The 15,042-nt window shown below is 38.1% G+C and overlaps 1 protein-coding gene across 1 annotated transcript; it reads left to right on the top strand.

The window, feature by feature from the left end:
* The first annotated feature begins 7,873 nt into the window (after window positions 1–7,873).
* On the top strand, window positions 7,874–8,815 carry LOC132011659 (olfactory receptor 52E1-like). The gene has a single exon (XM_059390553.1). It carries the CDS (start codon window positions 7,874–7,876, stop codon window positions 8,813–8,815), a length of 942 nt encoding a protein of 313 aa, XP_059246536.1.
* Window positions 8,816–15,042: the final 6,227 nt, after the last annotated feature.

The following is a 15,042-nucleotide window of genomic DNA, read 5'->3' as shown; positions in this document are numbered from 1 at the left end:
TAGTCTTTGGCTTAAAATCTAATTGATCTGATATAAGGATTGCCACTCCTGCTTTCTTCTGATGTCCATTAGCATGGTAAATTCTTTTCCACCCCCTCACTTTAAATCTAGAGGTGTCTTCGGGCTTAAAATGAGTTTCTTGGAGGCAACATATAGATGGATTTTGTTTTTTTATCCATTCTGATACCCTGTGTCTTTTGACAGGGGCATTTAGCCCATTAACATTCAGGGTAACTATTGAGAGATATGAATTTAGTGCCATTGTATTGCCTGTAAGGTGACTGTTACTGTATATGGTCTCTGTTCCTTATTGATCTACCCCTTGTAGGCTCTCTCTTTGCTTAGAGGACCCCTTTCAATATTTCCTGTAGAGCTGGTTTGGTGTTTGCAAATTCTTTCAGTTTTTGTTTGTCCTGGAAGCTTTTAATCTCTCCTTCTCTTTTCAATGATAGCCTAGCTGGATATAGTATTCTTGGCTGCATGTTTTTCTCGTTTAGTGCTCCGAAAATATCATGCCAGCTCTTTCTGGCCTGCCAGGTCTCTGTGGATAAGTCAGCTGCCAATCTAATATTTTACCATTATATGTTACAGACTTCTTTTCCCGGGCTGCTTTCAGGATTTTCTCTTTTTCACTGAGACTCATAAATTTTACTATTAGTTGATGGGGTGTGGGCCTATTCTTATTGATTTTGAGGGGCGTTCTCTGAACCTCCTGAATTTTGATGCTCGTTCCCTTTGCCATATTGGGGAAATTCTCCTCAATAATTCTCTCCAGTATACCTTCTGCTCCCCCCTCTCTTTCTTCTTCTTCTGGAATCCCAATTATTCTAATGTTGTTTCATCTTATGGTTTCACTTATCTCTCGAATTCTCCCCTCGTGGTCCAGTAGCTGTTTGTCCCTCTTTTGCTCAGCTTCTTTATTCTCTGTCATTTGGTCTTCTATATCACTAATTCTTTCTTCTGCCTCATTTATCCTAGCAGTGAGAGCCTCCATTTTTTATTGCACCTCATTAATAGCTCTTTTGATTTCAACTTGGTTAGATTTTAGTTCTTTTATTTCTCCAGAAAGGGCTTTTATATCTCTCGAGAGGGTCTCTCTAATATCTTCCATGCCTTTTTCGAGCCCGGCTAGAACCTTGAGAATTGTCATTCTGAATTCTAGATCTGACATATTACCAATGTCTGTATGGATTAGGTCCCTAGCCTTCGGTACTGCCTCTTGTTCTTTTTTTTGAGTTGAATTCTTCCGTCTTGTCATTTTGTCCAGATAAGAGTATATGAAGGAGCAAGTAAAATACTAAAAGGGTGGTAACAACCCCAGGAAAATATGCTTTAACCAAATTAGAAGAGATCCCAAATCGTGAGGGGGGACAAAGGGTATAAAAGGAGGTTCAAAAAGGAAGAAAGAAAAAAGGATAAAAGAAAAAAAAAAGAAAAGAATTAAAAAAAAGAAAACAAATAAAGAAAAATATGAAAAAGAAAAAATATATATATTAAACTAGTTAAAAAACGTTAAAAATGAAAAAGGTAAAAGTTAAAAAAATAATTTACCAGAAGGCGAGAAAAAAAAACAAAAAATGAAAAAGAAAGAAAATTAAATGAACTGCAAGACTAAAAAAAAATCACAGGGAAAAAGGCATTAGTTCCGTGCTGGGCTTTCTACTCCTCTGGAATTCTGCTGCTCTCCTTGGTATTGAAACCGCACTCCTTGGTAGGTGAACTTGGTCTTGGCTGGATTTCTTGTTGATCTTCTGGGGGAGGGGCCTGTTGTAGTGATTCTCAAGTGTCTTTGCCCCAGGCGGAATTGCACCGTCCTTACCCGGGGCCGGGGTGAGTAATCCGCTTGGGTTTCCTTTCAGGAGCTTTTGTTCCCTGAGCGCTTTCTGTAGAGTTCCGGAGGATGGAAATACAAATGGCGGCCTCCTGGTCTCTGGCCCGGAGGAGCCGAGAGCCCAGGGCCCCACTCCTCAGTGCGCGCTCAGAGAACCGCACCCAGTTACTCCTGTCTGCCTGACCTCCGGCCGCGCTCCGAGCTCACCGAGCCTGTGACCGGTTCAAGGTAACACCGAGCTGCGAGCTTACTGTCGGCTCTGTCTCTGTAGCCGGCTTTCCCGTTCCAATACCCGCAAGCTCTGCGACACTCAGACACCCCCGATCCTTCTGTGGCCCTGCAGGACCTGAGGCCACGCTGACCCCGTGTGGGCTTTGCCCCGGGTAGCCTCTGGAGTGATGTCCCTCAGCGGAACAGACTTTTAAAAGTCCTGATTTTGTGCGCCGTTGCTCCGCCGCTTGCCGGGAGCCAGCCCCTCCCCCCGGGGTCTATTTTCCCTTCGCTTTGGATTCACTTCTCCACCGGTCCTACCTTTCAGAAAGTGGTTGTTTTTCTGTTTCCAGAATTGCTGTTCTTCTTCTCTTCGATCTGCCGATGGATTTTCAGGTGTTTGCAATCTTTAGATAAGCTATCTAGCTGATCTCTGGCTAGCTGAAGTAGTCTCGGTCTGCTACTTCTCCGCCATCTTGACTCCTCCCGATAATGAATTTTAGAAGCAGGGAAATAACAAATGAAGAGGTGAAATATTTGAAAAAATGATGATAATTTCAAAATTTAAGAAACATAAAACTTCATATTTATGGGACATCTGGTATGTTGAATAGATTTTTAAAATTATAATTTTACAGAAATAATTAATCACTATCAAATTACTATCAAAGTCAAGGTACACATTCCAAAAATTTCAAAGAGTAAAAATATATCACTTACATAGTGATAATAATCGTATTGGAATTAGCATGGCCACAAAGGCACTGGATCCAGGGGAACACTAAAGCAATATTTGCAAATTTGTGCAGGTAACTCTCACTCCCTACAAACTGCTAGATTTTCTTAATGTATAAAAATAGTGAGTTGACATTAAAAGATCCCTACCTCCATTTTTTGAGTGCCTGTGTTGCTATTCTTTTTTTCATCTAATCTGACTGATGACTGATTGAAGGAATAAAACATTCATTTTCTGTTTTCTTTGTGTATTTGAGATCTTTAAATATCCTGTAGTGATTACTGTAATTTAGTAGAAGAAATGATGAGAAGGCATGCAAATATATTTATGTATTATCAGTCAATTAAAAGAAAAGTTCACTATTGATACTCTGGTAACACGTTATTTTTTTTCTATTTTTCTGTTGCCATGTTTTGCTATATAAAACCAAACAAAGCAAACAAGTAATTGAGTTTATTTTAATTTGGCTTCTTGACTGAAAGAGTAGCCATGAACTATCCTAACTATTAGCCACTGTATGAGAGAATCTTCTTTGGTATTTATTCTGTTGAATGATGACCTTCTGACTTGTAAGAGTGTGGAAGTCTGAGGAGGCTTGATGTTGTCCACATCTGAGACTCGGTTTCTGTGAAAGTTGCATTTTCCTTGATGACATCCAACATGCTTCAGCTTCAGTGTCTTTGCATTTGCTGTTCCCTCTGCCTGGAAAGCTTTCCCGCAGCCATCACTCCATTCCAGATTCCACATGACTTGCTCCACCTTCCCTTACCCTTACCTTAAAGTCACATTCCTGACAATGTTACTTAGAGTGACTAACTCTCACCATCAGCATCCTCTCCAACTTCCCAGCCTTATATTTCAACACAGTTCATTTTTGTCATCTATGTAATTTTTATTCTGTTTCTTGTCTTTCACTGTCCGTGCTGTTTACTACTCTACAGGCAGTGCCTAAAATGGTGCCTGACACATAGTAGATGGTCGGTGCATAGTTTTTTCAATTCATCAGTGAGTGAATGATAAAACTGATGTATCCATCTGAATGTCCAAGGTCAGCTCCTGTTACTCATGGTAAACCTCCTAGAATGGAAGCTTAAACACTCAACTCTACCTCTCCATGTGAACTACTCTTCCTTTTCTGTTTCTGTCTCTTCATTGGTAAAAAGGTTTGATATCCTCATATGAGGTTAGGACTGTAGGACACTGAAACTCGTTTGACAAATGTCCCCATTTTTCAGGTTTCAAAATGGAGATTGAAAGGATAAGGCAATTCATACATGGCTTTAAATAACTAGTCAGGAAAAGAGTGATTAAAATGATTAGTCTCTGCCTTCTGCATTTTTATTCCTGCTTTCCACTACTGATGGGAAACCTCCACTGGGATGACATGATAGGTTTCTGTATAATTCAAAACTGTATGCATTTCCTCACTTCAGGATAGTGCAATTATGCTAAATATTGAGTCATTATGATGCAATGTTAGTGTACTTCTTTACTTTTTAGCACTTCACTTTTAATAAATATTGACTCAAGGTGGTAGTTGCATGATACTAAGAAGATATACCCAGACTTAATATAACCTTTAGCTTATATATATTTGGAGCTTTGGACAAGCCACCCCCCCCCCTTGCAGAGATTCAAAAGTAATAGCCTAAAATTGATTCCAGGAACCCTATTGGAAAAAAATGTTTATGAAAATTTACAAGACCAAAACAATAATAATATTTAATAATAATAATAATACCACTGAAAATATGCTAATTGTAGATTTGGGAGCCAAGGTCCAGAATCAGGACATGGTCTATTGGAGACTGGTATATTCTATTCCACTAGAAAAGGAGTTAATCCCGATCTCAGAACTTTCTTGCCCGTTCTCCTCCTAGGGAATCCCAATGCAGACAAAGTTCCCCTCTAGAGGCTTGGCCACAGTATAAAACATCCTCCCACCAAAGCAAAAGGAGTTCAGAAGGTTGCTAGGGGAGACTGGCTAACTTCTCCAGGAGTCCTTGCTGGTAAGCAATGCTTTGGAGGTATGGTTCCTTATCTGTAACCAGCTGAGCACAAGAAAAAGTGGTAGATGATAGGATGGGGGGAGTAGAAAAACTTGCTGACTGAAGGCAGAGGATAAGGGAACTGACTGTAGGAATGTGTTGGCATAATCTCTATGTGCACGTGAGCAACTGCTTCTTTTGTTTCTAATACTCCCTTATACTGTCTCTGCATGCAGCTCCAACATCTTTTGACACCTCTGCCATTTCTTTTGTGCAGAGAGCTCTTCCCTGACCTGGAGCCTATCTAATTACTGATCTATCAAGGCTCTTTCTTTCCCTGTGTTCTGATTCTTGCTTGCTGTTACCTCTCCTCAGTCCCTTCTAATCTAATTTAAAGGTTGGGTAAATGTCCCCAACCTGAGTGCGTTTTTGACATAGAGGGAGAATAATAATTGAACTTACCTTAACCTATTCAGAAATTATCTCTTACCAATTACAACATAGTAAAACACACTAAACCACTTGCTACTTTCTTCCAACTAAAGGTAGTGCTAATCATTTTGGAATGGTTTGGTCTTCTAGTGTGTAATGCTAATGTCCTAAAATGTTGAATGATAGGTTTAATCAGATACACTCTATTATAAATGTTAGGACCCCTACCAAAATATATATAAGGAGGTAAAGTGAGGATCAGTATTTAGTCTGCTGTCCCCTGATGTACAGATTATTTGAAGGTCTGAGATAAGGCAAACCACTTCCACTATAGCTCTCTATTTTATTGTATTCTTATCAATAGGCTTTTGCCAGTAATTGTAACTCTACATTTTTGATGACCCATCTTGACTCACGCAAACCTTGCAAGAATTCAGCTTACATAGGCATTTTAGCCTCATTTCATGCATAGGTGAGGAATTATAGACCCAAAGAGGGGAAATAATTTAACCAAATTCACACGGCAGGAAGACTCTGACTTTAATTCCTAATGTCTGCTACTATACATTATGCCATTTTTCATCTACTAAACTCTAAATTAGCTGAATCACAATCACAGAAAAATGAAATCTGATTATAAGATTCTACTTAATCCCCAAATACCCAAATACCCTGGGTTTAAATGCTTTTCCTTGCATATGTCTTCCCAGTTCAAATTAGGGATAGTTTCCTATATAGTTCATATTGCTTTCTTGAAATACCTCTTCTATTTTTTGGAATTAATTTGCTTGACTAATTATCTTAACTGTTTCCTCCCTGTACCTGTGATCAAACTCTTCTCTCTAGGATTTCTTAAGCAATTTGCCCAAGACCCAAGTTGCAATGGACCCTTCCAACTCACAGACACACACACACACACACACACACACACACACACACTTCCATCCCCAGACACAATGTCTAATATAGTTACTCTGGCTAATGTCGTTTGTAGCTTGTTTCTCATTTGCACGGGACTTAGCAGTCTCACAGAATGCTGAGCAGAGGAACAAGGGAAGGCCCTAATCCTATCTATAGGGAGTGGAGCACATCAAAAGTGATCTATAACTATAATACATTTAGCTCAGCCCTCCAGGTTCTTCCAAAATTGTCATGTCAGTAAGGAGATAGTCTTCTAGTGGTATGGATTAGATCTACTTTCCTGCTAGTGGTAACTTCTTACAATTGTAATTCTTACTTCTTCTGAGTTCCAGAACTTCTCTCTCTGTGTGCAGACATTTGTCTGTCCATCTATCTATCTGCCTATCTGTCTATCTACCTATCATTATTTATCTTTCATCTATCTATATGGAAGTATATGAAAGGGAATGCAAGAGGTTTTAATCACAATGTACTTAGAGTTTTTAAGGCATATATATTGTAATAAATTATATAGTCAGATAAATGATGGATTGTTTCCAGGAGTGGTTTATATAAATTAATTCACTATATTTATGAATTTTGTGAAATTTTATAAAACTGTACATTAATGTTTCTGTGCCCATGTGTAGATCTGTGTTCCTTTCTGGACAGACATCAGCAGGAAGGCACTTAAAGAGCAAATCTCTATTTACCTACCATCAGAACAGAAATGAAGAGGAATATATGAATTTTTTTCTGAGCAGACCCAGATTAAGAGGATTATCTTGAAATGAAGTTTTTTATGGCTTCTTGATAAAACCTCAAGGCAGATTTATTCTCTATTACTGGTATCAGCAAGAAAGGAGAGATGAGAAGATGATTATGGCATGAAAAATTTTTTTGGGAACTTGAACAGTGAGAAGCCTACATAGATCCAAAATTGTCTTGAAATTTCTGGTTTGGTATACTTGCAGTTTCCTTAAAGACATATTATATATGTTTAGCTCAGAAGTGTGATCCATGCAGAATCATAATGGCTGTCATTGTGTTTATGATTAGGTTCCTATCTTGTACATAATATATATAGTCATAAATCAAATAATATTTCTATAAAATACTAAATAATTTTCAGGAAATATTTTGTGCACATAAGAAGCAAGGGAAAAACTTTATCTTGGCACTTATTTTCTTAATTTAAATTAAATTTAACTGTTTCAACCACTAAAACTGTTTCAACCACTAAAACTTTAAGTTCCATCATGAAAGGAATCTTCTCTAACTCATCTTTTAACAATTTCTTTTTTTTTAAGATTTTTTTATTTATTTACTTGACAGAGAGAGATCACAAGTAGGCAGAGAGGCAGGCAGAGAGAGAGAGGAGGAAGCAGGCTCCCCGCCAAGCAGAGAGCCCGATGTGGGACTCGATCCCAGGACCCTGAGATCATGACCTGAGCCGAAGGCAGCGGCTTAACCCACTGAGCCACCCAGGCGCCCTCTAACTCATCTTTGGCACAGAACTTGGCATATCTATGTTAGGTACTCAGTAAATTTTGATGAATAACAATATTCAATTTAATTGAATGGATATGATGATGTATACTGAAATCATATGAATTCATTTTACCATTCAATTTCAGGTCTCAATTATGGGTAGGTACAATAAATGTTTCACTAATTCCTTCATTTTCTCTGTGTGCTAAGCAAGGAGGAGGCTTATTCAGAGAATGGGAGGTACTTGATCTATAATATCTTTCACTATAAAAATACACCAGGAAAATGGTCTCACTTAATACTACCGTATTTCGTCCCTACTCTTTCTTCCTTCTGGGGATCCCTGGTCTGGAACATATACATATGTGGATTGGTTTCCCTTTCTTTGCTGTGTACCTGACAGCTGTTCTTGGGAATATCAGCATCCTTTCTGTGATTGAGACTGAGAGCAGCCTCCACCAGCCCATGTTCTACTTCCTAGCCATTCTGTCATCTATCGACCTGGGCCTGTCCATATCCACCATCCCCAAGATGCTTGGCATATTCTGGTTCAACCTGAGAGAAATCTCCTTTGAGGGATGTATCATTCAGATGTTCTTTATCCACCTCTGCACTGGCATGGAGTCGGCAGTGCTCGTGGCCATGGCCTATGATCGCTATGTGGCCATCTGTAACCCTCTTCGGTATACACTGGTGTTGACAAACAAGGTGGTAGTCATCATTGCAGTGATAATCTTACTGAGAACTTTGTCTTTTGCCATACCCTTTGTTCTACTCATCCTACGGTTACCATTTTGTGGACACCAAATTATTCCTCACACTTACTGTGAGCACATGGGCATTGCCCGCCTGTCCTGTGCCAGCATCAGGGTCAACATCATCTATGGTTTATGTGCCATCTCTATCCTGGTGTTGGACATCATAGCTATTGTCATTTCCTATGTCCAGATCCTTCGTGCTGTCTTTCGACTGCCTTCCCATGATGCCCGGCTCAAAGCACTGAGCACCTGTGGCTCTCACGTGTGTGTCATGTTGGCTTTCTACACTCCTGCATTTTTTTCATTTATGACCCACAGGTTTGGCTGGAATATTCCACGCTATATCCACATCCTTTTGGCTAATTTCTACGTAGTCATTCCACCTGCTCTGAACCCTGTAATCTATGGGGTCAGAACTAAGCAGATTAGAGAACAGGTGCTGAAACTCTTTTCAAAGAAAACAACATAACTCTTTTAAACAATCAAATTAAGGAAAGGAGCAGCACTGATTGTCTTTGTTCAGAATGGGAAAAGAACTTTTGGAAGTTACACAGACCCCTCTCAGGGAAGACCTGTGAGCCTCCTTCCCAAACCCAGAAAATGGAAGGCGAGAACCATGTCAAATGCATGAATAAAAGTGTCTTATAATTTTTCATTATATGGAGATAATTCAGATTTCGCATGTGGAAGAGAACAAACACTTTGTTCTGCTTTTGTTAGAGCTGAACACATCACATTCTGCAGTCAGCATCATTTTGAAGCAAAACCAACACTCCAAAAAGAAAACCCCACACGAATAATTATAATAAACCCCATAAATTCCCTTATATCCTAATTTAAACAAAGATAGTACATTGCTCTTAATATGTTGGTTCCCAAAATACTAGATGATGAAACACTTCCCATATTCTTGACCTCCCTCTCAGAAAGAATGCTATTCTTGACTCTACCATGTTAATGTTGTTAGACATGAAATTGATCCTGTGACTATGATAATCATGTGAGAAAAGTAGAGATTTTCTACCATGAACCGAATTGTAAAAAATTGTAATCTTTTAAAATTCATAGTCTTTTTTGTTTTAAGGCAGCATTGTGTTGCTTTTTTGATGGATGAATATTTATAGAGTCTAGTTTATTGATCTGTCTTTTCAAATAAACAATTATGTTTCTGTGTTTTGTGACACTTCACAGAGGAGTTTCTCTCTCATGGAAAGCAGGAAATTTTAGTGATGTTCCAAGTCTAGTGTTAGCCAAGTGTGCACATGACATGACACTCTTGTGCCATATGACATCACTCAGTTTTTTCTAATTCTAAGTGGTATTATTGACTTCATTTGTAGAAAAAAGTCAGGAAATATATGTTTGTAAATTTTGACCAATAAAACTAAATTTTTAGCTATCCTTTTACTGCAGGATTTCTCTGATCTTTCAACTAACAGATATTCATTTGAAAGTTAAGATGATATTGGCTTCGGATTGCTCCTTTGACCAAAATACGGCACTAATATTCCATAGCATGAACTTTAGAAAAAAATCCTACTTATATTTATTATAATAGAAGAGATGCTGTCATATATTCTTAGAGGAAGTTTGTATTAATTACCATCACATCCTGAATTTGAAGCCATCAGTTTTGCTGTATAATTTATAAGCACAAGTGGCTGTTTCTGGAACCCTGTTGCCACCCTGAACTCATCCCCTATCTATTTATTCTACTTATGAAGTGAATTTTAATGATGTGTCCTCAATTGTATCTTCAATGATTTGGTTAGAGTTCAGTCTGTTTATATGTGTTTAGGCTAGTTTTTGGATAATTGGTACTTAGTCTTTAAACAGCTAAATCCACCAATGTAGTCACCTGGGCCTGAAGTCTGTGTTAGAAGGTTGCTAAGTACAGATTCAACTTATTTCATAGGTAAAGGACTATTCAGGTCATCTAATTCTTCATGCTTTTGTTTTGAATGTCTTCAGTGAATGTATCACATTCCTCTAACTATATCCCGTGTTCAGGATGTGGCTGTGGTTTTCTTGATGTCTACCCCCACTGTCAATGTTAGATCTTCTCTTTGTTCCTGTGCTGCAATAAGGCCACCCTCCATGTTCTGCACACTCCCTCACGTGCAGAGCACTTTTACTTGTTCCTCAAACCCTGCTAATCTGGTGGTAAGAGCCAGAGGACATTAAATACCATCTGGGCTGGTTTAGCCTGTCTTGGGCAGGTAGTATGTTCCCGAGTCTTGAAAATGAAATGTCCACAGTGATTCTGCCCCTTGCCTAGCACCGTAGGACATGTCTAAGGAACTTGTCTCACCCTGGGTTCTAGAGTTTGTTTTTGCTCCTTTGGCTCAGCAGCAGTGGGTCTCCTCTTGTGCTCTTCCTCCAAGTGAAGGCTTTTATTCCTTAGGGAAGAGAACGTTGTTGAAGGGTCCTTCCCATCTTACAGTGATTTCTATTCCCCTCCACCAGGCCTGGTCCATGATGAAGGTCTAGTCCTGCACTCAGACTTTCTTATGAGTACCAGTCTAGGTATAGGGATGAAAACCTAGTAAGTACGAATTCCTCTTTGTGTCATATATACATCAGTCCCAGATATTCTGTATTTTCATATAGATTTATACTCAGATGTGAATAATTTGGTTTAAATTTTAACAAATTCTTCCTTATTCATTCATCCATTGAAGGGCATCTTGGTTCTTTCCACAGTTTGGCCACCGTGGCCATTGCTGCTATAAACATTGGGGTATAGATGGCCCTTCTTTTCACTACATATGTATCTTTGGGGTAAATACCCAGGAGTGCAATTGCAGGGTAAAAGGGAAGCTCTATTTAATTTCTTGAGGAATCTCCACACTGTTCTCCAAATTGGCTGCACCAACTTGCACTCCCACCAACAGTGTAAGAGGGTTCCCCTTTCTCCACATCCTCTCCAACACATGTTGTTTCCTGTCTTGTTAATTTTGGCCATTCTAACTGGTGTAAGGTGGTATCTCCGTGTGGTTTTAATTTGCATCTCCTTGATGGCTAGTGATGATAAACATTTTTTTCATGTGTCTGATAGCCATTTGTATGTATGGAAGATGTGGTCCATATACACTGTGGAGTATTATGCCTCCCCCAGAAAGGATGAATACCCATCTTTTTTTATCAACCTGGATGGGACTGGAAGAGATTATGCTGAGTGAAATAAATCAAGCAAGAGAGTCAATTATCATATGGTTTCATTTATTTGTGGAGCATAAGAAATAACATGGAGGACATGGGGAGATGGAGAGGAGAAAGGAGTTGAGGGAAATTGGAGGGGGAGATAAACCATGAGAGACTATGGTCTCTGAAAAACAATCTGAGGGTTTGAAGGGGTGGGAGGTGGGAGGTTGGGGGAACCAGGTGGTGGGTATTAAGGAGGGCACATATTGCATGGAGTACTGGGTGTGGTGCATAAACAATGAATTCTGTTACACTGAAAAAAATTTAATTTTTAAAAAAATAAACAAATTCTTTACCTTGGCTTATACAGTATCTGATACATGCCCCTAGTAAGCACAGGATCATGTTCCATCTCTTTTTGGAGTTACCTATCTTTTTTAAAATTTTGGATTATTCACACTGTGATTTGAACTTTCTGACAGGTCCAAGAAAATTGTGAGTTTTTTTTTATTATTCTCCACATATTTTTTTTTTCTAATAACATTTTAAGTGACATTCTTTCCAACCTTTTGTATTTGAAGTAAGAACTATAAAACTGTGTTGGAATTTTAACTCATGGCACATTCTCTGAGTAGGATATCTGTGTGTTTATTCCTAACATCCTACAATTGTGGCAGACATTGGATCACTGAATTAAAAATATACAGAACGAATGATGAAAAGTAAATGAGATTTTTTTATGGGATACACCACAGACATTTTGAGTCTAATAGTTTTAGAAAGGGCCTAAGCAATATGTATTTTTAAGATGGTTCAAGCCTAAATTTTGAAAACTATCATTCTAGAAAGTTGAAACTTTCAAATAAAGTTAATAATCAAATTGGGTGGTTGTTAGATGGAGAAAATGGGATAAACCTTAGAAAGTGAAATGAATGCAGAATTGGCTAATGTAAAACTGGATACCACTCTAATGTCCAACACACACACACACACACACACACACACACACACACACCCCACATACTCCACACACAACACACACTCCACACACTGCCTACTTAAGGTGACCCAATCCACAGGAAGTTTGCTTAGTTGCCTACCTGATGTTCTTGATGTCCTATCTTCTGGAACTCTTCTTGACTTTCTTATAATCCCTAACCTAGGCTGATTATATATCTCCTTTCTAATTCTATTTTAGCAGTTGTCACATTGATATATCAGCGTGTAAATATTAATATGTAACTAAGTATAGAGTAGTTGTTGAGAATATAAACCTGGTGTCAAACTTCCTAGGTTCAAATTCTGTCTCCATTTTTTAACCATCTCTATGACTATGAGAAAGTCAACTGATTTCTCTGTTTCCTTATTTGTAAAATGTAGATATTAATCCTAAAAATCATTTTTATTTTGCATGAGAATCAACCCATTAATGGGTTGCTGTATATAAGAACTCAGGGCCAACTATGAGAATGCACACATTATAAAAGTGTTATAAATTATTATACTGAAAGTAAATGTTTATTATATCTGAATAAACTATATCAGACTATAGCAACAAAATATTTCTAGCCAATTCTTTATGTTCATGTATTATAAAGCCCATCTTTTTTTTAACCCTTATTCACTGTGTGCTAGGAAAAAGCTGTGCATTTGAAAATTCAGTAGGAATGCATTGAGTGAGTGTAATTAAGACCCTTTTCCCTGTGTCTCCCCCACCCCAACATACACACTTCTTGGTAGTGAGACTTTCTAAGGCAGTTCTGTGTTCTCTGGTGCTCCTCCATGTAGTAAGTCTTCATGATCTTATTAGAACTATATGCCTAACTCTGGGGTTTAGGGCGCTGACTCTTGTACCACACTTGGTCCTCTAGAATAGACTTCGTTACTAAGAAAGAGGATATTTTCAACTCACATCTTCCATGTCTTTCTTCAATCTCGATCTTTTTAGGAATCAGATGGAAAGAATGGATACATTGATTCTGTGCACCTCTGAGACTCTGAAACTGTTTACAAATTTTGCCTTAGTCATTCCTATATCCCCAGTGAATTCGGTTCCACATGTAAACACTAGCTAAATGGATCTAAACTGAGTGTGGTTATGAAGAATGCAATGACCAGTAGCAACAATTATGGCAACTCACCTGTGAGAAGCTGTGTTCCTAGGAGTCCCATTGAGTGATTTGGGTGTATATGGAACCATTGTGAGAGTATAAGAAAATTATGGCATCAGTGCTAGACAGACTTCTAATCCTAGCACCTCTAAACTGGCCATTGAATATGAGTTTGTTGAGTTACTTATTGTGGGAGTATTTATGATAATATATTCTAAAATATATTGTGAAGGTTATGTATTAAAATCCACAATAAAGAGATTAGAATCTAGTAAATGCTTAACAAATGTTGATTCTCTTCACAATTTAGCTTAAAAGATGAAGTACTTGACTAATACTACCCCTGTGGTCAACTAATGTCTCTGTTCCCCAACTTACACAACCACAGCTCAGTTTTAGCTGCACTTAACAATCACCTACAGGACCTTAAAACATGGATGCCTGAACATTACCTCCACACTACTTTTCCTTCCCTAGAGTTTCATTTAAACTGAATCACGGCATATGTAATCTTTTCTCACTTGCATAATACCTATGAAATTTACCCATGTGAAACTACAGAACACCCAAGAAATCAACAGGATCTAATGACAGTCAGACAGAAAAGATAATTACCTACAAATTAATGACAATTTGGTCAACAACAGTTTTCTTCAAAGTAATGATCGATTCTAGAAGACTGTAGGATAATGTCTTCAAAAGACTAAGGAAATGTTATAACTGGAGAACGGAACTGTGTAGCTGAAAGGTATTATCATGAAGACATAAAGAAATCATTAAACACAGAACACAGAAGTTAGCATCAAAAACCTCTCATTAAGAAAGTGGTGAAGGGGGTGCGTGGGTGCTCAGTTGGTTAAGCGACTGCCTTCAGCTCAGGTCATGATCCTGGAGTCCCAGGATTGAGTCCCGTATTGGTCTCCCAGCTCCACAGGGAGTCTGCTTCTCCCTCTGACCTTCTTACTCAAGCTCTCTCTCACTGTCTCTCTCTCGAATAAATAAATAAAATATTAAAAAAAAAAAGAAAGTGGTGAGGTATGTACTTGAGAAAGAAGGACATTTAGTCAAGAAGTATGACTGGGACAAAAAAAAAAAGAAAATTTGTAAATCTGGTAGTAAGTCTTAACGGGCAAAACCAAAGATAGAGGATTATATATCATGTTAATTTTTAAATCTCTTGTTTTTAGCCACAGATGATTCTAAATTTTGTTAGCTTGTTTTTTGTATTTTAGGAAATAACATTCTAATATTGTAGTAAAGAGTCATACTCAATAATACATAATTATTGTTACAACATAAAATATATTTTTATGAGTGAGTTACTTCCCACAGAAAAACCCATGCCCTCTGACCATTAAAAGAGGAGCTTCATGAAGAAATTATTTATTCTAAGATAGATGATATTTGTTCACATATTATTCATCAACCCAAAAGACATAAC

Source organism: Mustela nigripes, chromosome 1 (assembly GCF_022355385.1).
Source record: "Mustela nigripes isolate SB6536 chromosome 1, MUSNIG.SB6536, whole genome shotgun sequence".
Taxonomy (NCBI): Eukaryota; Metazoa; Chordata; class Mammalia; order Carnivora; family Mustelidae; genus Mustela; species Mustela nigripes.
The sequence above is the reverse complement of the archived record's forward strand: the minus strand, read 5'-3'. Positions and strand labels throughout refer to the sequence as shown.

What these genes read in the sequence shown, in the direction of transcription:
- LOC132011659 (XM_059390553.1), top strand. Translation starts at nt 7,874, where the DNA reads ATGGTCTCACTTAATACTACCGTATTTCGTCCCTACTCTTTCTTCCTT.